This window comes from Mytilus trossulus, unplaced genomic scaffold (assembly GCF_036588685.1).
Source record: "Mytilus trossulus isolate FHL-02 unplaced genomic scaffold, PNRI_Mtr1.1.1.hap1 h1tg000675l__unscaffolded, whole genome shotgun sequence".
In the NCBI taxonomy this organism is placed as follows: Eukaryota; Metazoa; Mollusca; class Bivalvia; order Mytilida; family Mytilidae; genus Mytilus; species Mytilus trossulus.
The window spans coordinates 13497-39908 of NW_026963443.1; the positions used below are offsets into that span (position 1 = coordinate 13497).

A 26412-nucleotide genomic window follows, 5' to 3' on the forward strand; every position below is an offset into this window, starting at 1 on the left:
TTTCAGATTTGCTCTAAATGCTTTGGTTTCAGAGTTATAACCCAAAATCCACATTTTACCCCTATGTTCTATTTTTAGTCATGGTGGCCATCTTCATTGGTTGGCTTGGTCATCGCACACATTTCTTAAACTAGATAACCTAATAATGATTGTGGATAAATTTGGTTAAATTTGACACAGTAGTTTCAGAGAAGATTTTTGTAAAAACTTACGGTACAAAAATTTACAAAAGTCATTTTAAGTTGACTTTAAAGAGCAATAACTCTTCATGGGTTCAATTGACCATTTTGGTCATGTTGACTTTTTTGTAGAGCTTACTTTGCTGAACAATTCTGCTGTTTAGTTTAACTCTATCTATTATAATATTCAAGATAACCAAAACTGCAAAATTTCCTTATAATTACCTATTTAGAAACAGTAAAACAACAATGAGTTGTTTAATGCATGTTTCAGAGAGATCCATATTCCTAAACACGAGTTTTTGTCTGAAACTAGAAAAATGCTTGTTTTTGGCCCTTTTTTGGCCCCTCAATTCCCACATGAATTGGGCATTTACCCCAAATTTTGTGATATGGAACCTTGTGGTACAATATAAGAGAGATCCATAAGCCAAAAACTGCTTTTTACCCCCATGTTCTATTTTTAGATATGGTGGCCACCTTAGTCAATGGGTGGAGTCTTTGCCTGAACAGGAATTTTGTCTATAAAATACTAATATTAGCTGACTATGCGGTATGGGCTTTGCTTATTGTTGAAGGCCCTACGGTAACCTTGGCAGGCATTTTGAATATAAATTGGAAACTAGGCATCCTGAAATGATTGTGATATATTTGGTTATAATTGGCTGAGTAGTTTCATCAGAGAAGATGTGTTTTAGTAATAGTGGACAGATGAGCAATGGACTACAGATGCAAAAATACATACTATGCACAGACAGGAAATTGTATTTAAAACTTTTCTAGTCCTTTAAAAATCAAGAACTGTTTCACATAAATGAATCTAATCAAAAACAAATTATTGGAAATTTCATAAATAATCAATAAAAATAAGCAAGTATTATTCATTATTTACCATGTAACAACATGTTCTAGAGGAATAAAAGAGACAACCCTAAAATTTAAACCTGATCTATATTCTGTGGTAAAAAGCATTGTGTATAAAAACTGTAAGTTTTATAACATTTGGTTGAGGCAAACTAAAAGTTAGAGAATGGAAAACAAAAAATTCAGCATTTTTTTCATTTGAAAAGGAGCTTTACTAATTGTTAGAGTAATGCCACCAAAATTAAAACTTGATCTGTGTTATGTGGTAATGATCATTTTGTATAATTCTCTACGGTTAGAGAGTGGAAACCAACTTTGGGACATACAGATGTACATAGACAGACAAGGATAAAACTTAATGACCCTTCCACTATGGTGGGGGCCTAAAAATAAATAAATGACAAATATATATCAATTCATTTTTGTTAGATGAAATGCCCCTTTCCAAATAACCGATTAATTATATCTACATGATACTGGCCATCACACACACAGAAAAGCAATAGTAATAACAAAACTATAAAAAAAAATATATAAATGTATCAATCATGTATCATCTATATACATTCATCAGGATTTGAAAACATGTATTAAATAAATAAATTAATGGTATTTTTCACCAAGTAAATATAAGTATTAATTCAAACTCTATATAAAACTGTTATGTAATCCTCATCAGAATAGACTTACAATTTATATAACATCTGGTTAAAAAAATAAAATAAATAGTGTACTCTAACAGTAGAAGAAGTGTAATAAATTATGTTAGTAAAGTATAATAAAATGCTTCGCTGAGCACAGCCTGATATGAACCTTGAACAGTTGTGGCAAATTTGGACACAATATTCAATTTTGATTCTGTCTGAATTTGGATTGTGATCAAATTTTTAATACAGTATAGGTTTTGGACAAAAAATAAATGTCAAGATCATACATATCTATTGCACAATACTGTGCAATTAAATATTCTTGAAAATTTCAAAAAAATTAAAATTTGAAACATATTGAAAAAAAAAATGTGAACCCCTTAAAAAATGGAACCCCCATACTTTTTAAATCCCTCCTTGGAGAAATTACCCCCACACTCAAACCCAGCCTTTCCTTTGTATTATGGAACCTTGTAATATGATTTTAGAGAGATCTTTATTCTTAAACACGAGTTTTTGTCTGAAAACTAGAAAAATGCTTGTTTTTGGCCCCTCAATTCCCACATGAATTGGGCAATTACCCCCAAATTTTGTGATATGGAACCTTGTGGCACAATATAAGAGAGATCCATAGGCTTACACACAAGTTATTGTCAAGAAACTACAAAAATGCTAGTTTTTGGTCCCCTTGTGGCCCTTAATACCTAAACTGTTAGCACCATAACCCCCAAAATGAATCAAAACCTTCTACTTGTGGTATTAAACATTATGTTACAATTTCAGAGAAATTGAAATACTTATAAACAAGTTCATATCCTTAAAAATTGAAAAAATACTTGTTTTGGGCCCTTAATTCCAAAAGGGTTGGGACCATTATCCCAACCAGGTGCTCCGCAGGGAGCAGCTTTATACGAACGCAAAAGTCGAACCCTGAACAAGTGGGGCAAGTATGGACAAAACATTCAAGCGTGATACAGCTCTGAATTTGGATTGTGATCAAATTTTTGACATTATATGTTTTTTTTTACACAAAACAAATGTCAAGATTTTACAAATCAATTAAATATTTTTTCTTCAAACTTATTTAAATCTAAAATCAAATAGTTGACACAGCATAGGTTTCTGACACAGAATGAATGTGGTCTAATGAACTTAAAATATTTTTTTTTGCCTTTGAGCAATTCAGTATGCTGTTGAATATTAATCCTCTCTAAAACCAGGTGCTCCGCAGGGCGCAGCTTTATACGACCGCAGAGGTCGAAACCCTGAACAGTTGGGGCAAGTATGGACAAAACATTCAAGCGTGATACAGCTCTGAATTTGGATTGTGACCAAATTTTTGACATTACATGTTTTTTTTTACACAAAACAAATGTCAAGATTTTACAAATCAATTAAAGATTTCTTCTTCAAACTTTTTAAATCTAAAATTAAATAGTTGACACAGCATAGGTTTCTGACACAGAATGAATGTGGTCTAATGAACTTAAAATATTTTTTTTGCCTTTGAGCAATTCACTATGCTGTTGAATATTAATCCTCTCAAAAAAATGTTTGAAGAAATTTTCTTTTTATTTATGAAATCTGAAATGAGAAAAATTTAAACCCCCCCCTTTTTTTTCACATCCCCGTTTCCCTTTTTCCAAAACTGATATCAATTCAAATTTCTAATGGAGTTTGCAACAATAACTACTCTTTTAAATACATCATAAAATATTAAAATGTAAAATAAAGTGCTTGTTATCACTGAATGGTAGATTGGTTGGTAGTAAAAGTGAATATATACATTGTTTATTGTATAAAACAATAAAAAAAAACTTCATCAGCAACATTTTATATTGGCAAATTTCCAATGAAGTTATTTACATAAAGTTATTGGCAAATAAAAATAGAAAATGACATCATAGTCATGTCTGGCAAATGTCCAACATACATTATCTAAAAACATTTTAGATAAGATAAGGAAAAAAAGCTTCATCAGCAACATTTTATATTGGCAAATTTCCAATGAAGTTATTTACATAAAGTTATTGGCAAATAAAAATAGAAAATGACATCATAGTCATGTCTGGCAAATGTCCAACATACATTATCTAAAAACATTTTAGATAAGATAAGGAAAAAAAGCTTCATCAGCAACATTTTATATTGGCAAATTTCCAATGAAGTTATTTACATAAAGTTATTGGCAAATAAAAATAGAAAATGACATCATAGTCATGTCTGGCAAATTTCCAACATATATTATCAACTTCTATTCTATACAAAGAAAGATAACTCCAATTGAAAATTAATTGCTGTTGCACAATATTGTGCAATTAGATATTTCTTGCTATTGTGCAATACTGTGCAATTGCAAATTTCTTGCTATTGCACAATACTTGATATGGAATCCTGATTTGGACCAACTTGAAAACTGGGCCCATAATCAAAAATCAAAGTACATATTTAGATAAAGCATATCAAATAAGCCCAAGAATTTAATTTTTGTTAAAATCAAACTTAGTTTAATTTTGGACCCTTTGGACCTTAATGTAGACCATTTGAAAACTGGACCAAAAATTAAGAATCTACATACACAGTTAGATTTGGCATATCAAAGAACCCATTTATTCAATTTTTGATGAACAAAGTTTAATTTTGGACCCCCATTTGGACCAACTTGAAAACTAGGCCAATAATTAAAAATCTAAGTACATTTCTAAATTCAGCATAACAAACAACCCCCAGGATTCAATTTTTGTTAAAATCAAACTAAGTTTAATTTTGGACCCTTTGGACCTTAATGTAGACCAATTTGAAAACGGGACCAAAAATTAAGAATCTGCATACACAGTTAGATTCGGCATACCAAAGAACCCCAATTATTCAATTTTTGATGAAATCAAACAAAGTTTAATTTGGACCCTTTGGGCCCTTTATTCCTAAACTGTTGGGACCAAAACTCCCAAAATCAATACCAACCTTCCTTTTATGGTCATAAACCTTGTGTTTAAATTTCATAGATTTCTATTTACTTAAACTAAAGTTATTGTGCGAAAACCAAGAATAATGCTTATTTGGGCCCTTTTTTTGCCCCTAATTCCTAAACTGTTGGAACCAAAACTCCCAAAATCAATCCCAACCTTTCTTTTGTGGTCATAAACCTTGTGTCAAAATTTCATAGATTTCTATTAACTTAAACTAAAGTTATAGTGCGAAAACCAAGAAAATGCTTATTTGGGCCCTTTTTGGCCCCTTATTCCTAAAATGTTGGGACCAAAACTCCCAAAATCAATCCAAACCTTCCTTTTGTGGTCATAAACCTTATGTTAAAATTTCATAGATTTCTATTCACTTTTACTAAAGTTAGAGTGCGAAAACTAAAAGTATTCGGACAACGACGACGACGACGCCAACGTGATAGCAATATACGACGAAAATTTTTTCAAATTTTGCGGTCGTATAAAAATGTTTGAATAAATTTTCTTTTTATTTATGAAATCTGAGAAAAATTTAACCCCCCCCCCCCTCATTTTTTTTTCACATCCCCCTTTCCCTTTTTCCAAAACTGATATCAATTCAAATTTCTAATGGAGTTTGCAACAATAACTACTCTTAAATACATCATAAAATAATAAAATGTAAAATAAAGTGCTTGTTATCACTGAATGGTAAAGATTGGTTGGTAGTAAAAGTGAATATACATTGTATATTGTATAAAACAATGATTTAAGTTGATTCAACTACTATTCTGAACAAAGAAAGATAACTCCAATTGAAAATTTCTTGCTATTGCACAATATTGTGCAATTAGATATTTCTTGCTATTGCGTAATACTGTGCAATTGAAAATATTTGCTATTGCACAATACTGTGCAATTGAAGATTTCTTGCTATTGCGCAATACTGTGCAATTGAAGATTTCTTGCTATTGCTGAATACTGTGAAAATTTCCTGCTATTGCACAATACTTAATTTAATAATTTTGAATCCTGATTTGAACCAACTTGAAAACTGGGTCCATAATCAAAAATCTAAGTACATGTCTAGATTCAGAATATCAAAAAAGCCCAAGAATTCATTTTTTGTTAAAATCAAACTTAGTTTAATTTTGGACCCTTTGGACTTTAATGTAGACCAATTTGAAAACGGGACCAAAAATTAAGAATCTACATACAGAGTTAGATTTGGCATATCAAAGAACCCTAATTATTCAATTTTTGATGAAATCAAACAAAGTTTAATTGGACCCCGATTTGGACCAACTTGAAAACTGGACCAATAATCAAAAATCTAAGTACATTTTTATTTTCAGCATATCAAAGAACCCCAAGGATTCAATTATTGTTAAAAATCAAACTTAGTTTAATTTTCGACCGTTTGGACCTTAATGTAGACCAATTTGAAAACGGGAGCAAAACTTAAGAATCTACATACACAGTTAGATTCGGCATATCAAAGAACCCCAATTATTCAATTTTTGATGAAATCAAACAAAGTTCAATTTTGGACCCTTTTGGCCCCTTATTCCTAAACTGTTGGGACCAAAACTCCCAAAATCAAACCAACCTTCCTTTAGTGGTCATAAACCTTGTGTTTAAATTTTATAGATTTCTATTTACTTAAACTAAAGTTATGGTGCGAAAACCAAGAATAAGGCTTACTTGGCCCCTTTTTGGCCCCTAATTCCTAAACTGTTCAAACCTAAACTCCCAAAATCAATACCAACCTTCCTTTTGTGGTCATAAACCTTGTGTTTAAATTTCATTGATTTCTATTTACTTAAACTAAAGTTATTGTGCGAAAAACCAAGAATAATGCTTATTTGGGCACCTTTTTGGCCCCTAATTCCTAAACTGTTCAGACCTAAACTCCCAAAATCAATACCAACCTTCCTTTTGTGGTCATAAACCTTGTGTTTAAATTTCATTGATTTCTATTTACTTAAACTAAAGTTATTGTGCGAAAAACCAAGAATAATGCTTATTTGGGCCCTTTTTTGGCCCCTAATTCCTCAACTGTTAGAACCAAAACTCCCAAAATCAATCCCAACCTTCCTTTTGTGGTCATAAACCTTGTGTCGAAATTTCATAGATTTCTATTTACTTAAACTTAAGTTATTGTGCGAAAACCAAGAAAATGCTTATTTGGGCCCTTTTTGGCCCCTAATTCCTAAAATGTGGGATAAAAACTCCCAAAATCAATCCCAACCTTCCTTTTGTAGTCATAAACCTTGTGTTAAAATTTCATAGATTTCTATTCACTTTTACTAAAGTTAGAGTGCGAAAACTAACAATATTCGGACAACACCGACTACGACGAATACGCCAACGTGATAGCAATATACGACGAAAAATTAAAATTTTTGCGGTCGTATAAAAACCAAGAAAATGCTTATTTTGGCCCTTTTTGGCCACTAATTCCTAAAATATTGGGACCAAAACTCCCAAAATCAATCCCAACCTTCCTTTTGTGGTCATAAACCTTGTGTTAAAATTTCATAGATTTCTATTCACTTTTACTAAAGTTAGAATGCGAAAACTAAAAGTATTCGGACGATGACGAAGACGATGATGACAACGACGACGCAAACGACGACGCCAACATGATACCAATATACGAAAAAATTTTGCGGTCGTATAAAAATTGATCCCAACCTTCTTTTACTGATATTGAACCTTCTTATTATTTCATAGAAATCCATTGACTTAAACTAAAGTTATTGTCCAGACACCAAATGTGTCTTAGGACGAAGGATACCACAATGACTCAGACAACGACATCATACCATTATATGATCCCAAAATTTTTTTGTGGTCATATAAAAACTGGTACAAAATAACAATATAAACATATTGCATGTATTTACAATATATACTCATTTTGCAGTTTTAATCAAAATCTATCTAATAAACTCTATCACAATCTTGAAATACCTATAGCATGCCATTTAATTATCATAATATACAGATGTCACATAAGAATTATTACTTGTAATGTACATGATGTATGTTACTAAAATGTAATTGTGCTAAAAATCTCAAAATATTGAAAAAAAACATTATGACTTGAGAGCTAAAGCTTAATATTCAAATAATTAATATAAAATGCTGTGCTCTTTGCTGCATGATACTACAAGTACAAAAGGAGGATAGGTTTTATTTCATACTAATACTCAGGGAGGATTTGTCACTTCTACCAGCAAACTGCTGTTCACTAAAGCTGTAGATTCATTGAAATGTTAATAAAAATTTGTGAGGGTTCTGCAGATCCTTCTTTTGCTGCTGTCTATGTTTATAGTGTAATAGGGGAATGCACATAACAGATTTACAGTTAAAGAAATAAAACGTTTATAATGTATTAAAAAAGTTATGCTTACAGAATGCAATCAAATCTATAGATTTATAAAAGAGTTGAAACATAAATTTATTGAAAGAACAAATGATAAAGAAGACAATTAGTACATTTTCCTCTAGATCCTATCTTTTGATTGTAAGAAGCTTCCTTCCACATTTGGTAAGAATGGTTTATGAATCTAATAAATGTTTAATTGCAGACTGTATGCAATGTTAACTAAAAGAAAAACTAAGTCCATTTATAGTAATATACAGAAACAATCTAGATATGAATTTTTCAATAATTAACAACCTTCTTTCCAAATTTGGTACAAATCCAGGATGGTTTAAGAATATTATTAAAAACAAGAATGTGTCCATAGTACACGGATGCCCCACTCCCACTATCATTTTCTATGTTCAGTGGACCGTGAAATTGGGGTCAAAACTTTAATTTGGAATTAAAATTAGAAAGATCATATCATAGGGAACATGTGTGCTAAGTTTCAAGTTGATGTAACTTTAACTTCATCAAAAACTACCTTGACCAAAAACTTTAACCTGAACTTTGCACTATCATTTTCTATGTTCAGTGGACCATGAAATTGGGGTCAAAACTATAATTTGGCATTAAAATTAGAAAGATCATATCATGGGGAACATGTGTATTAAGTTTCAAGTTGATTGGACTTCAGCTTCATCAAAAACTACCTCGACCAAAAACTTTAACCGGACGGACGAACGGAGGCACAGACCAGAAAACATAATGCCCCTCTACTATCGTAGGTGGGGCATAAAAATTAAAAGTGTTACCACAGAGTGAATGTAAGTTAATCTTTTCTTTAAAAATTTGAAAAAAGTTGTGTTCTTTATATGCAACGTCGTCAGACATGATTGCCATTTTTCATTATGTCACAATTGGAAATTTAGATGAAATCGAGAAATTTTGAGGTCATTTCCAAGTTTAATCCAAATATTTACACAGAATAGTAATGAAAATTATTCTGACACTAACTAGTGGGGACAATAACTTTTTTCACAATCTGTTTTGAAATGTGAAAATAATGCAGAAATAAGAGAAATCATTCTAGAAATGCTGACCTTTGGCATTATCGACAACAAATCTTCCATCTTTATAATTTCATTCCATGCTAGAAATTTCAAGTGTTTGGTATTATGTGCAATACAAATAATAGTTATATATACATGATATATAGCCATTCAGCTCTATAATATAAAAATAAGAAGATGTGGTATAATTACCAATGAGACAAATTTCCACCGGAGACCAAATGACATATAAAACATGTTTATCTTTTGACAAATTTTAAGGATCATACATGACTTTAATGTATTGGAACTATAAAATAGGGGAAGAGGGATTTCAGTTCGTAATTTTTAATATGTTAATTTGTTAGGAAATGGGTTTATCAGTGCAAGTTGTAAAGAAGGCCATAAAAACCAAACCAAAAAAGAAAAGACAATTATAACTTTAACCAATGTAGCTTTTGTAACCATATCTTTCAATAGAAAAAAAGCATTGACGTCTTTTTAACTCTTTACACAGCTTTAAATACCTAGAACTTTCTTTTACATTTCCAGATTCTGAAGTAACATTTTCATTCCTAAAAATATATTCATAAGTTGAATTCTTCCCTGTTTTGTTAAAATATTATATTCTGGACTATAGCGTACAATTGCATGAGCATTCTTTACATTTCCATTTTGAAGTTGCTCCCAGAATTGTCCACTTGCACGTAAAGATACAACAGTAACCTGAAAAAAAAGGTAATTTTTAAATCTTTCATTTACTGCATTGCATGCATTGAGAGCAGAAAAAAAGACAGGAATTATGCCAATAACTTCCATTTGGCATTTTTCTAATGACGAAAACAAAATTTCAACTTAATTTTGGTCCATTTTTTTTACTTCCATGACAGAAAGGAAACTTTTAAATGCAGTTTGATGGAGGTTGCTGAACATTGGGATTCACTGAACTAACCAGTAACTATACTAAGCTATGAAAGTTTACCATGAAAAATCAATTTTTTTTAAATAAGCTTTCAATGTGGTGGCATTGATGATTTTTACCATTAATGGGGCATTTTTTGTAGATAAATTATGCCATTAGTTATCACATATGAATTGTTTAACATTGTCATTTTGGGGCCTTTTATAGCTGACTATGTGGAATGGGCTTTGATCATTGATTAAGGTCATACAGTGACCTATAGTTGTAAATTTCTGTCACTTTGTCATATTGGCAAATCATAACACATCTTTTTTATATATATATATATACATTTTAAAGTGTGGAAAACTGATTATTTGAGTGAATTTTCTAATTCCAATTATAAATAAGGATCATAACTTTGCACAAAGTCATCAGACTGGAACAAAATTATAATTTGATTTGTAACTCGTCATGATAAAACAATGTACCAATAATTAAATCAATATGTTCAACCTTGACCAAAAAAAAGTGTTGAAAACTGATTATTTGAATGAATTTCCCAAGTCGAAGGACCATAGCTCTGCACAAAATCATCAGACAGGAACAAAATTGTAGCTTGATCTGTAACGTTGTCATGATAAAACAATGTACCAATTATTAAATCAATATCTTCAACCATGACAAAATAAAAAGTGTTGAAAACTGAATGTTGGAGTAATTTTCTACGTTCAAGGACCATTACCCTACACAAAATTATCAGACCAGAACAAAACTATATGTACTTGATATTTAACTTGTCGTGGTACATCAAAATACCAAATATCAAATCAATATCTTCAAGCATGAAGAAATGCAATTTAGTGATTTAAAATAGGTGTTAATTGCTCTTTGGTTTATAACTGTTTTGATAAGAAAACCCCAAGCTGACACTTGTGACATGACTAATACCACGTGGTCCAATTGCAAATTTTGACTTGAAGAAAATGCAATCAGAAAATCATAAAAAATTTCGCAAATCTACATTCACATTTTTACCTTTGTGCCTTGTACAATTAGTCCATATACACCATTTAAACCAAAAACGGATGAGGGAAGGGCAGCTATCATTTCACCTGTATGTTGCCCTTTGAGACTAGAATCTATATGACCAATCATGCTAGATGTTTTGTCTCCACTTCGTGTCCTCCTTTCTGCTGTTTCACTTATACCTCTGCTGTATTCTTTTTTTACCTGAAATAAAATAAAACTCATTAGAACTGTTTTGTTTTATTGGACTAATACACATGTAAACTGGACCCCTGTTGTGTTCACTTATCGCTACACTGACAACAGGTATGGCCTAAATCCCGTGGTCAGAATTCTGACCACGGGATTTAACAATTCGACGAGACTAGTACATCATGGACTATGTTTAATTATTTATTATACTGATATCAAATCAAAGAAAAATTAGCACATTTATTACCCTACTGAGTTTTTAAGGAAACAAAAGATACCGGCTCAGTTTGTCAAGAGCATGTTAACACGCTCATTGGTCATTTATCTGCGCAACTACCATGGGGTTAGTTAACAGATACTTGTTTATTTTGCGGCATCGCAGTATTAACATTTGAGGTCAATTTCCTATCACTTTAATTGGCCAATTTTATTAGCGAATCGTTGAATTTGTAAGACTCGTCCAATTAATGCCAATGTGACAATAGCTCCAACCCGTTCCTTCGGTGCGAAGCTATAGATAGAACGGCGGACCAGTTTAATACACATGTACATGTCTTTTCTTGCTCTAAGGAAGTAAATCTGATAATGAACCTCTACAGGGGCGGATGCAGGAATTTTCGAAAGGGGGGGTGCTAACCCAGGGCAAAGGGGGGGTGCAAAGGGGTGCAAAACATATGTCCCGATACAAATGCATTGATCGGCAAAAATAAAGGGGGGGTGCGCACCCCCGGAACCCCCCCCCCCCCCCCCCCCCTGGATCCGCCACTGCTCTATGTCATGGCTGTTTAGAATATATGTATATATGGATTATAGTTAAGGATGGGGAAATTCATGACGATGCATACTATGCGCTAAATCATTTGCTAAATCATTTGCTTAGCTTAATGTTCTTTTCAATCTATAAAACACATTATGTTTCCAATAAAAAAACCAAAGCAGTAGACACATTAAAAAATTTTGAATATGAGGTAGAAAATACTGTAGAACTATATAGTATGACCAATATAGAGATCAGCAGTTTATTAACAAAGGTGTTGAATATTTTGAAGAATAATAATGAAGTCATTTTATAGTTAACTTAAGCTACATGTATAAAAAAAAAAAACAGATGCTATAGATCTAGATTATGTGTGATTGTATGTGATTTTTTTTTCCCTTTATTATAAATGTACTATGCAAGTAATTATCTGTAATTGCTATGCCTAAGGTATGAGACTCTATGAGTATGTATGAAAGTTATTGAAAGAAATTTGTTTGTAAAATGTATCATGTGACACTGAACAAGTATGACTGTATGTGCAGAAGTTTGTTTGTTCAGTAATTATTACTACAATATATGAATGTTAATGTGGTTAATTCAGATATAAATGAATATGTAGGTGTGTGTGTGTGTGTCTTTGTCAATATATAGGTACTTCGACACTTGTACGCTACATCTGTGTGCATTGTTTACAAAATTTGTCAGGTAAAAGGTCACGACACGGTATTTATCTAGTCAATAGAATCAATAACAAATTTAATAAAGACTGAAAGTGAAAGTGCAACTATGAAAAATATATTTACACTCCAACTTACCTTTTCGCAATATTATTCAAAGCTTTTAAAACCACATAGAAATTAATAATCCAAATTCTCGAAACACTTCAAAAAATATTGTCCCAACACGAGGAACAGAAAAGTCGTGTGAGGTCACTTGACCGCAATTCGTTTTTGATAAGTTAATAAAAGAACCCAAAAAGTCATTCCAGATGAATGATCAATTTCCGTAAAAATATTATTGTGTAGATATTTGTTTATGAATATATCAAAAAATACTTTTTGTGAAGATGCAAAGACTATTTGTAACAACTATAATAATAGTTTAATATGTGAATTAAACCAATGTAATGTATTAGTTAATTTTACTGAATATTATCCCTCTGTATTCAGTGGTAATTTAACAGGGAAACTTGATGAAATGCTGTACACCAAGTTTAATTGTTAAACAGCAATATGTGCAATAAAGAATCAATTATAGTGTTAAAAAGGATGGGGATCTGAACACTTTTTATATTGTATGATGAAACTATACCCCTGGTTGTTGAAATGCCAATCGCCTGATTAATTAAAGTAAAGTTAATAAGTAAAGAGATCCATACACTTCAACACTTAAAGTTACTGTCTGTAAACTAGAAAATGTTTCTTTTTGGCACTTTTTTTTTTGGCCCCTATTCCTACATATTCTGGAAAATTAACCCCAAATGAATCCTAGCCTTCCCTTTGTTATATGGAACCTTGTGGTACAATGTCAGAGAGAATCATACAGTTACACACAAGCTATTCAGGGATCTCCATGGATGAAAATTGAACGGTGGAGGAACTTTCACCATCATAAACCGTATCTACGCCATACAGTGTAGCGTGATTGAAAGTATTTCATCCCTCCACATAAGGATAGGTGAACATGCTAATTCATTGCTTATTTAAATTATATTTATTTGAATTTTCATTATAAATACTATATAGAAGTATATATATTTTCAATAATTGATGTTTGTAACCCTTCAAAGGCCAAGCCCTCATGCCCCTTCCTTTCCCTTAGTCGAGAATGACCAATAGCTATCACAAAGGTCCCCATGTAGTTTTCTTGCTATATTTGGTAATTGTTATGAGGGATAAAAATCATGTGGAGCTTATTTTTCACGGAAACTGTCAAATTCAGAATTCATGAGCCCATTACCGGTATGGCTGGTTTGCAGCAACGACAAAACAAGTCATACAGGTTATGTAAAAGATTAAAAAGATTTGTAAAGCAAACGTTGTCAAATGCAAAGGTTTTTAATGACTTTATCTAGCAAGTCGATGCTATGCAACATGCATCTTTCGAGTCTGAATAGAAACCGGAAACGCAGATGTATCAATTTGATTGTAAACTACAAAATGAATTCGGAATTACCATTACAGGAAATATTAAAAGTTTTTACTTTTTACTTTTAAAGTCATTCTATATTATCGTTACAATACAGCAGTACTCGAGTTATTTGCGATGAAATAATAATAACTGTTTTACGTCTTATTTTGTACTTTTTAAAAGGGGGGATGCTGATTGCCTAAGTCAAAATAAAAGCACATGTTCTACTTGTTAAACTTTGTTATTGGATTACTAATTTATCATGTTTATTGTATTTAATCTGAATTATCAGAACTATGTCCAGTGCACGATATTTTGTCGATATTGTCAACATCGCAATGTCAACTTTATAGTGTCGTTATTGTGTTTACATTGTATCCTATCAATATGTTCTATACCTTTCTGTTTACATCGTTAACATCGTATACATTGGGATGTTGACAATATCGTGTCGACATCGTGTTTATATTGTATATATATAGAGTCTATAGCTTTCAGTTTACATCGTTCACATCGTATGCATCGCGATGTTGACAATAACGTGTCAACATCGTGTTTATATTGTATATATAGAGATAAAGTCTATACTTTTCTGTTTACATCGTTCACATCGTATACATCGCGATGTTGACAATATTGTGTCAACATCGTATTTATATTGTATATATAGAGTCTATACCTTTCTGTTTACATCGTTCACATCGTGATGTTTACAATATTGTATCAACATTGTGTATATATAGAGCTTTCCAACCCATTGTCTCAGTAATTCTATATGGCAAGGGGTTATATATATATATACTTTGCTTGAATGAATAGCTATTGAATAGTACTACAACGGAATGGTAAATTATTTCTGGGGTTAGCATTGTCAAAGGCCGAAAATGAGTCTATACCTTTCTGTTTACATTGTTCACATCGTATACATCGCGATGTTGACAATATCGTGTCAACATCGTGTTTAAATTGTATATATACATATATATATAAAGTCTATACCTTTCTGTTTACATTGTTCACATCGTATACATCGCGATATTGACAATATTGTGTCAACATCGTGTATATATTGTATATATATATATGTAAAGTCTATACCTTTTTGTTTACATCGTATACATCGCGAACATCGCGATGTTGACACTGTGTCAACATCGTGTTTATATTGTATATATATATAGAGTTTATACCTTTCTGTTTACATCGTTCACATCGTAAACATTGCGATGTTGACAATATCGTGTCAACATCGTGTTTATATTGTATTTATATATATATAAAGTCTATACCTTTCTGTTTACATCGTTCGCATCGTATACATCGCGATGTTGACAATATCGAGTCAACATCGTGTTTATATTATATTTATATATATAAAGTCTATACCTTTCTGTTTACATCGTTCACATCGTATACATCGTGATGTTGACAATATTGTGTCAACATCGTGTTTATATTGTATATATAGTGTCTACACCTTTCTGTTTACATCATTCACATCGTATACATCGTAATGTTAACAATATAGTGTCAACATCTTGTTGTTGTTGTATATACATTTTTTTCGTTCTTTTTTTTTAAATAAGTTAAAATGGTTAAGCAGTTAGTTATATAGTTTAAAAAAATCCATTTTTCATGTCGGCGTCTTTTATTTTTAACTATGCCATATAAACTTTGCTCAATGTTAAAGGCCATACGGTTAGTATAGATGTGCCAGTTAGTATGTATGTACTGGAAATTTTACTTATTTGCAATCATATCACTTCTTTTTTTATATATACCTTTCTGTTTAAATTGTTCACATAACAATGCTAACAATATTGTGTCAAAATCGTGTTTATATTGTATATTGAGTCTATGGTACGTATATAAACGTTAAACTAACTGCATTTGTTTGCACCTGTCCTTAGTCAGGAATCTGTCGTTCAGTAGTTGTCGTTTGTTGAATTGTTTATACGTGTTTCTGGTTTCATGTTTTTTACATTAGACCTTAATTTTTCCTGTTCAAATAGTTATACACTAGTGTTTTTTTGTGCCTATCATAGCTTGCTACTCAATAAAAACCAAAACTCCGTATTAATGACAAACCTATTGGGGTTTACTTATAAAAGATGTAACTTAAATAAAAAGTTGTCTCATTTGAACTTATACCGCATCTTCTTATATGTATACATCGCTATGTTAACGATGTCAACGATGTAAACAATATATAAGAGTTCAAACAATGTTAACGAAGTTGACTAGATATCGGTTTAATATTGTGTACATCGCGATGTTAACGATGTCAACGATGTAAACAATATATAAGAGTTCAAACAATGTTAACGAAGTTGACTAGATATCGGTTTAATATTGTGTACATCGCGATGTTAACGATGTCAACGATGTAAACAATATATAAGAGTTCAAACAATGTCAACGATGTTCACACGACGTTACCGATGTCAACGATGTAAACAATATATAAGAGTTCAAACAATGTCAACGATGTTCACACGACATCGTGTTAACTTTGTAAACATCACGATGTTAACGATGTCAACGATGTAAACAATATATAAGAGTTCAAACAATGTCAACGATGTTGACACGACATCGTGTTTACATTGTATACATCGCAATGTTAACGATGTCAACGATGTAAACAATATATAAGGGTTCAAACAATGTGTACGATGTTGACACAACATCGTTTTAACATTGTATACATCGCGATGTCAACGATGTATACATTATATAAGGGTTCAAACAATGTAAACAATGTTGACACTATAACGTGTTAACATTGTAGATATTGCGATGTTGACAATATTGAATAAACATTCTTCACTGGACATGAATGAATTAGCATAAGCATTTGTGGAAACTTAGTTAAATAATACCACAAATAAATCGTCTATCTTCAGATAATATTTCTCCTGTCTGCTTTGTTGATCTACCTGTACAAGCTCAGGTACAAGTGATTAGCGATCTTAATCCAGATATCCCTCAGGCGTTAGAACTGTATTGGATTATACTATAAAAAAGCCTGAGGGTTATGCAATTACATGCATTTGATTATAATTGCTAAAAAAATGGCGTCGGGCTATAAAAACAATCACAGTTTTGAACGATGGCAGAAGACAATTGAACGATGGTGCGAGTCATTTGACGATGGCACAAGACATTTGAATGATGGCAGGGCGCTATCGTTAAACAGGCCATGGAGATCCCTGGTTATTATCCAGAAACTAGAAAAATGATTGTTTCTTGCCATATTTGCTCTACAACCCTTAAAATAAACCCAAACCTTCTAATTATGGTATTAAACATTGTGGTACAATTTCAGAGCAATTGAAATACTTGTACACAACTTATAGTCCTGAAACTAGATAAATACTTGTTTTGGGCCCCTTTGGTTACCTAATTCATACACCTTTGGAACCATAATCCCCAAAATCAATCCCAACCTTCCTTTTGTGGTAAAAAAACATTGTTTTCAAAAGTAAAATAAAAATGATGAAAAATAAAATTACCTCAACAACTGCTATTACTTTGTCTGTGAAGGCAAGGACATCAGCTGGGAAAAATTGGCAAATTACTGCATCAGGAGCTGATATCACAGTTTCTTTTCCAACAGTCATTTCATAGGATTGGAGATTTCTGTTATCACTATAAATATAAATTAACATGATTAATGGATTATGCAATATGTGTGACCACAAAGTGTACATATGTACATAAATGTATAATTCTTTGTATAAAATTCACTTATTTACTTCATTCACAACTACCTACTATGAACAGCATGCATTCAGGTGAATACATTTTTTTCCCAGTCAACCTCTATCATATTCATATTTTTTTCAAACAAAATCATAACAAGAATGCGTCCGTAGTACAGCGTACAGGAATGCGTCACTCACACTATCACTTTCTATGTTGCATGGACTGTCAAATTGGACTCAAAACTCTCAATTTGGCATTAAAATTAGAAAGATTATATCATTGGGAACATGCATGTGTACTAAGTTTCAAGTTGATTGGACTTTTAACTACATCAAAACTACCTTGACCAATACCTTTAACCATAAAAAGAAAGAGTGACGAAAGGACAGACTCACAGATCAAATCTTGATGCCCCATAGTCATTTAAATGGTGCAATATTGAAAACCCAGACTTAAATTTGGCCTTTCCAAAGCTAAAATTTTAATGTTTAATAATTTTACCCCTATTTTCCAACTTCCTGGAGTCCCAATAAATGTTCTATTTTTAGCCATGGCCGCCATCTTGTTTGGTTGGCCGGGTCACCAGACACATTTTTTTAAACTAGATACCCCAATGATGATTGTGAGCGAAGGCTCTTTGTTGAAGGCCATACTTTGATGACCTTTAATGTTTTTTCTTCCAGTTGTGACTTGGATGGAGAGTTGGCACTCATACCACATCTTCTTATATCTATTAACCATGTTAACATAACACATCTGTATACAAAGTACAATGTATTAAGCTATCAATTCTTTTACCCCTGAAATATTAAGATTTATACAAATATTTTACTCAGTCACAGGATTGTAATCCCTATGGCATGTTTGTCTTACATTTTACAACTTTCATATTAGTCATGATAGCAGGGGACACTCAAAATTTAAATGTTTTCTACAAGTGCTGTCTGACCTCAACTTATGCAAAAAATAACATTTGGTTGAGGCAAACTTAAGTTAGATAAAATTGAGAATGGAAATGGGGAATGTGCCAAAGAGACAACAACGCAACCATAGAGCAGACAACAGCAGAAGGTCACCAAAAGGTCTTCAATGCAACAAGAAATTCTCACACCCGGAGGCGTCCTTCAGCTGGCCCCTAAACAAATATATACTGGTTCAGTGATAATGAACACCATACTAAACTCCAAATTGTACACAAGAATCTAAAAGTTAAAATAATACAAGACTAACAAAGGCCAGAGGCTCCTGGCTTGGGACAGGCGCAAATTTGCGGCGGGGTAAACATGTTTGTGAGATCTCAACCCTCCCCCTATACCTCTAGCCAATGCAGAAAAGTAAACGCATAACAATATGCACATTAAAATTCAGTTAAAGAGAAGTCCTAGTCTGATATCAGAAGATGTAACCAAAGAAAATAAACAAAATGACAACAATACATAAACAACATCAGACTACTAGCACTTAACTGACATGCCAGCTCCAGACTTCAATTAAACTGATTGAAAAATTATGTCTTCATCATATGAATATCAGGCACAATCTTCCCCGTGAGGGGTTTAGTATCATACCATCATAACATATATGAGAAGAACATAACCCGTGTTATGAGAATGGAAACCAAATTTTGGACTTACAGACAGATCGAAGAACATAGCTAGAGACAGACAAGGGTAAAACTTAATGCCCCCTCTTCTATGGCGGCGGCAAAAAAATCTGAGAAATGTATGCATGCATGATATAACAATCATAATTTCTGATGCTCTGACAAGCATTTCATTTGATTTTGGTCAAGTAAAAACTTGACTGAATGATTCAGCAGGCATGCCTGGTAGCCTCCTCAAATGACACAGAACTCTTCTTGAATATTATTTTGGAAAGGCAATAAAACTTTTTAAGGTTAAGGAGGAAGGAAACAGACATCTATCTTTTCAAGGCTAAAAATCCACTTACATTATTATTAATTCAAAAATTCTTACAAATGATAAGAATAGCTCCTGGAACATAAGCTCTGTTAAATTCATTTTTTTTCTTTTGTTGTTCATCATAATCAGAAGCTGATCAGAAAACATCTTCAGTCGGACAAATATTCTGTAAAATACAATAAAATGTCACAATATAAAAGTATAATACAAATCTCATCAAGAAAGAATGATTTTCTAAAACCAGTTTCCCCAAGACCCTGAATGTATGATGGCAATATATAAATCAGGGGTTCACCCAACTAAAACAACCTTCTAGCATTGTCTAGAAATAAAGAAAAAATTATATGTTTAAAATCTGTCATCTAATAATTATAATACAAAAATAGAGATACAAAGCAAACCAGATGCTCTGCAGGGCGCAGCTTTATACGACCGCAGAGGTTGAACCCTGAACGGTTGGGGCAAGTATGGACACAACATTCAAGCTGGATTCAGCTCTAAATTTGGATTGTGATTTAATAGTTGACACAGCATAGGTTTCTGACACAGAATGAATGTGGTCTAATGAACTTAAAATATTTTTTTTGCCTTTGAGCAATTCACTATTCAGTTGAATATGAATCCTCTCAAAAAAATGTTTGAAGAATTTTTTTTTTTTTTATGAAATCTGAAATGAGACAAGTTTACCTCCCCCCCCCCCCCCAAATTTTTTTTCACATCCCCCTTTCCATTTTTCCAAAACTGATCTCAATTCAAATTTCTAATGGACTTTGCAACAATAACTACTCATTTAAATACATCATAAAATATTAAAATGTAAAATAAAGTGCTTGTTATCACTGTATGGTTAAGATTGTTCAAAAATTTCTTGCTATTGCACAATACTGTGCTATAAAATATTTGCTATTACACAATACTGTGCAATTGAAGATTTCTTGCTATTGCGCAATACTGTGCAATTGAAAATTTCTTAACTTGAAAACTGGGCCCATAATCTAAAATCTAAGTACATGTTTAGATTCAGCATATAAAAAAAGCCCAAAAATTCAATTTTCGTTAAAATCAAATTTAGTTTAATTTTGGACCCTTTGAACTATGTAGACCAATTTGAAAAACAGGACCAAAAATTAAGAATCTACATACACAGTTAGATTTGGCACATATCAAAGAACCCTAATTATTCAATTTTTGATGAAATCAAACAGTTTAATTTGGACCCTGATTTTGACCAACATGAAAACTGGGCTAATAATCAAAAATCTAAGTATATTTTTTAGATTCAGCATATCAAAGAACCCTAAGGATTCAATTTTTGTTAAAAATCAAACTAAAGTTTAATTTTGGACCCTTTGGACCTTAATGTAGACCAATTTGAAAACGGAACCAAAAATTAAGAATCTACCTACACAGTTAGATTCGGCATATCAAAGAACCCCAATTATTCAATTATTGATGAAATCAAACAAAGTTAAATTTTGGACCCTTTGGGCCCCTTATTCCTAAACTGTTGGGACCAAAACTCCAAAAATCAAACCCAACCTTCTTTATATGGTCATAAGCCTTGTGATTAAATTTCATAGATTTCTATTTACTTATACTAAAGTTATGGTGCGAAAACCAAGAATAATGCTTATTTGGGCCCCTTTTTGGCTCCTATTTCCTAAACTTTTGGGACCTCAAATCCCAAAATCAATCCCAACCTTCCTTTTGTGGTCATAAACCTTGTGTTTAAATTTCATTGATTTCTTTCTACTTATACTTAAGTTATTGTGTGAAAACCAAGAATAATGCTTATTTGGGCCTTTTTTTGGCCCCTAATTCCTAAACTGTTTGAACCAAAACTCCCAAAATGAATACCAACCTTCCTTTTGTGGTAATAAACCTTGTGTCAAAATTTCATACATTTCTATTCTCTTAAACTAAAGTTATAGTACAAAACCAAGACAAGAGTGCACACGCTGAAATGTCTCGCCTTTTATACTAATCATTGATATTATGTTGATAGTCCTAAGTATAAAGTTAAGCTTTATAACAACTGTCACATAAACTTAACATTAACCAAGATAACTAAACAAAGACCAATGAACCTTGAAAATGAGGTCAAGGTCAGATGAACCATGCCAGGCAGACATGTACAGCTAACAATGCTTCTAAACAACATATATAGTTGACCTATTACTTATAGTTTAAGAAAAATATACCAAAACACAAAAACTTAACAAAGTGCAATGAACCGTGAAAATGAGGTCACGGTCAAATAAAACCTGCTCGACTGACATCAAGATCATAAAATATTTCCATACACCAAATATAGTATTAGATAAAAAGACCAAAACTCAAAAACTTAACATTGACCACTGAACCATGAAAATGAGGTCAAGGTCACATGACATCTGCCCGCTAGACATGTACACCTTACAATCATTCCATACAACAAATATAGTAGACTTATTGCATATAATATGAGAAAAACAGACCAAAACACAAAAATTTAACTATAACCACTGAACCATGAAAATCAGGTCAAGGTCAGATGACACCTGCCAGTTGGACATGTACACCTTACAGTCCATCCATACACCGAATATACTAGCCCTATTGCTTATAGTATCTGAGATATGGACTTGACAACCAAAACTTAACCTTGTTCACTGATCCATGAAATGAGGTCGAGGTCAAGTGAAAACTGTCTGACAGACATTAGGACCTTTCAAGGTACGCACATATGAAATATAGTTATCCTATTACTAATAATAAGAGAGAATTCAACATTACAAAAAATTTGAACTTTTTTTCAAGTGGTCACTGAACCATGAAAATGAGGTCAAGGACATTGGACATGCGACTGACGGAAACTTCGTAACATGAGGCATCTATATACAAAGTATGAAGCATCCAGGTCTTCCACCTTCTAAAATATAAAGCTTTTAAGAAGTTAGCTAACACACCGCCGCCACCGTAGATGACTATCCCTATGTCGAGCTTTCTTTCTGCAACAAAAGTTGCAAGCTTGACAAAAATGCTTATTTGGGTCCTTTTTGGCCCCAAATTCCTAAAATGTTGGGACCAAAACTCCCAAAATCAATCCCAACCTTCCTTTTGTGGTCATAAACCTTGTGTTAAAATTTCATAGATTTTTATTCGCTTTTACTAAAGTTAGAGTGGGAAAACTAAAAGTATTCGGATGATGACAACGACGACGACAAGGCCAACATCATACCAATATACAACCAAAAAATTTTCAATTTTTGTGGTTGTATTAAAAAAACAAGTGCCATAAAAAAAATAAACTGCTTTGCTGTGCGCTGTTGGATATGATGCCAGAGGTCCAACGCTGAACAGTTGGGGCAAAAATGAACACAATATTCAATTTGATACAGTTCTGTATTTGAATTGTTATTAAATATTTGACACATTATCATGATTAGAGGTTCTTACACAGAATAAGTGTAGTCAAAGAACTTAAAATTTGTGATATGGTTTGAATTTGTATTCAACTGAAGATTTCTTGCTTTTGTGCAATACACTGTGCACTGTCCTGTTGCACATTTACTTAGTAAATCTGTTTTCAGACAATGTACAAAGAATTAGCAATTGCAATCTCAAATTTTGAAGAATTTAATTTAAAAAAAACATCTGAAAAGTAATGTATCCTTTTGTGGTGTGGAAACTTGTGATTCAATTTCAGGCAATGCTATAAACTGTTCCACAAGTTATTCATGTTATTGTATGGATACTATTAAAATGTTTATTTTTGCCCCTTTTATACATTATACCCCTTATTCCAAAAACCAAAGGGACTATAACCCCCAAAATCAATCCAAACCTTCCTTTTTGTGGTTTCAAACTTTGTGTTTAAATTTCAAAGATTTATATTTTCTTATACTTAAGTTATTGGCAAATTTCCAATTATGCTAAAATTATTGTCAAATTTCCAATTATACAAGACTTCATTGGAAATTTGTCAATAACTTAAGTATAATTGGAAATTTGCCAATAATTTTAACTTAAGTTATCGGCAAATTTCCAATGAAGTTTATTAATACTGAAGTTATATATATTGAACAGTCTATTATTTGAACTTGGAATTATTTTTAATTATGGACTTTGCATAATTTCTTTTCCATAATTAAAAATAATTCCAAGTTCGAATAATAGTCTGTTATTGGCAAATTTCAAATACACATATCTAAAAGCATTGTTCAAATAGTTCAAATATTACTTTTGGTTTACCAATACATGTAGCTTCATGGTGCCAAGAAATATATCCTTTGCCTCATTAAAATTAAATAAATCTTCATTTTTCAAGTATAATGACACATTTCCTAAACTTTGATATAAATATAATCATGATAAAAAAAACCTGAAACACTAAATTAGTGTAGGATTGAAGTAAAGCAATTGAAAGTCTGGTAATACTAGCATCATGTGATCAATATTTTGTAATATAATTACAATAAAAGAGGGACAAAACCAAAGGGACAGTCAAACTCATAAATCTAAAACAAACTGACAACGCCATGGCTTAAAATGAAAAAGACAAACAGAAAAACAATAGTACACATGACACAACATAGAAAACTAAAGAATAAACAACACGAACCCCACAAAAAACTAGGGGTGATCTCAGGTGCTCCGGAAGGGTAAGCAGATCCTGCTCCACATGTGACACCCATCGTGTTGCTTATGTGATTACAAATCTGGTAAATAGTCTAATTCGGTAGGTCACATTCATGAAAGGGAAGGGGGTTGTAGTTACGACGTAAGGAACATATCCGATATCATTTGTGAAACGGTTATTCCATAACAGTCAACCAACTCGTGATGGCGTCCGTAAAATTTACGAAGGGATGATTTCAACTTCACCATTTGGAACTCTTGGTTTAATAGCTTCCTTGTGAGCAGTAACCCTCTATCAAGAAAATCATGATAGGAAATGCAAGCACGGGAATATCGTATCAATTGGGAGATATATACCCCGTATGCAGGTGCTGCTGGAATGTTCTAATAGTATGTAAAATGTATATACACATGATATATGGAGTCTTCCGAATAAGATTTTTTGCTATCAGAATTGGGATTGATGTTGGAATATGGGTCAGAATTTACTGTCATGAATTTTTTGTTACATCCAAAACTGACTTTTCAGAAAATATAAAACTGCTCAGAAAATAAAAAGGCTACTGAAAATTAAACCTAGGGATCAAGGCCTTTCCATTTCTGTATGCGAAAAGATAACTTGTTCATGAAACATGATATTAGTGGTATTTTATCATTTCCTTGAATGATGTAACACAGACTCCAAAACTGACAGAAAATATGTAAATTTTTCTCGAAAAGTCCAGAGAACTCCGAAAGAAATGTTGACCTATATACATGTATAAAAAAATTCATAGATGATTGATAAGTACACCACTGAAATGGATAAACTTGAATTTAGTGCTCCTTTAAAGGAGGAACTTACACAAAAATAAAAAAAATCAGAAATCTTTCCTTTACACATGACCGACATTTCGTCTGCAACCATGGCTGAAGTAATTGAAGTAAAAAACAAACTTGTGCATCTTATTTTCCTATGAAAATGTGTTAGGGATAAAGATTAATGTATGCTTTATCAATCTAGACTGTTGTCATTGATTTCTTCTGCAAAATATATCAATATAGTGCTGTTCGGAATTGCGTCCATATGTGGCTCTCTTGACCTGTAAAACGAAGTCACGCAAATCTTACTAAAGTATCCTATCGTGAATAAAAATGTATGTGGGATATGATGCAAAATTGAAAGCCTTCATACATCTTAAATTCTACATGTTCTATGGTATAAACAATTCAAGAAAAGTAGTCTAAATAAAAAAAATATTAATTACAGTTCAAAAATCGTTCGTAATTGTGTCCAGTGAGGCTAGTACAATGTTATATCAGCATAATCAGGAATATGATAGTACTGACTGCATTTTTTTTTTGGATTTGTGACATTGTTATACTTACTTCTGACATGTAGATTGCTTTGTTTTATAGATATCATCCTCACTTTCTAAATTCTTGCCCAACTCTTCAGAATGGTCACAATGAGAATGAAACCAGCCACTGTATTTTGGTTCTGTTGTGAATTCTGCAAAGGATTTTTTTCCAAATTCTCTGTTAAATCTAAATAGCTCTGCAGCATCAACATCTTCAATATATTCACAATTAACGGTAATTATGTTTTTAAGTGCAAATTCAAAGCATTCTTTTTCGGCTTTCAAAAGCAAATCGTCACTTTCACCAGGAGGAAAGTGTTTCTTCATTAAGTTGTTAACGTTTTGTTTATCCCCTTTCAGAAAATCTCTGAACCCTATTTCAAACACGTCATCTGCTGTACTTTCCAAAACAGACTCAACATTAAGTCGATTTAACTCCTTATCATCTGTCCAGGAACTTGTACATTGACGCAGATCAAAAGGACTTTCACTGCTGGTTCGATTGCCACTGGATGGACTATCAGATTGAGGCTCTGACTCCCTTTCGCTTGAAGACCTAAAACCACCAAAATTATGAGGAGGGGAAGCAGTATCCGATTCTCCTGTTAGTGTATCTTCAGTGTCAGAATGCCGTCTTTTTTTGGGGTTTATTTTTGTTGAGCTAGGACTGTCGGCATCTCTTGTACGAGATTGCGGAATGGTGTCTGCCATTTTGGTTGTGTTTGACAAAGGGACGGAATTCAAGAGGTTACA

The 26412-nt window shown here is 32.3% G+C and overlaps 1 protein-coding gene across 1 annotated transcript; it reads right to left on the reverse strand.

Moving 5' to 3' along the window:
- Positions 1-3253: 3253 nt before the first annotated feature.
- Positions 3254-26412, reverse strand: LOC134702747 (uncharacterized). The gene is made up of 5 exons (XM_063563414.1): positions 25688-26412; positions 19728-19865; positions 17585-17720; positions 10997-11191; positions 3254-9783 (listed from the first exon to the last, which is right to left on the reverse strand). Exons 1-5 carry the CDS (start codon positions 26368-26370, stop codon positions 9598-9600), a joined length of 1338 nt encoding a protein of 445 aa, XP_063419484.1. The 5' UTR covers positions 26371-26412; the 3' UTR covers positions 3254-9597.

Bases quoted from the DNA above. Each gene is read 5' to 3' on its own strand.
- LOC134702747 (XM_063563414.1), bottom strand. From the start codon at position 26,370: ATGGCAGACACCATTCCGCAATCTCGTACAAGAGATGCCGACAGTCCT. The intron at 19,866-25,687 runs GTAAGTATAACA...TGTATTTTACAG, and splicing joins AAGCAATCTACATGTCAGAA to AATATTTGTCCGACTGAAGA. The intron at 17,721-19,727 runs GTAAGTGGATTT...TTATATTTATAG, and splicing joins ATTTTTGAATTAATAATAAT to TGATAACAGAAATCTCCAAT.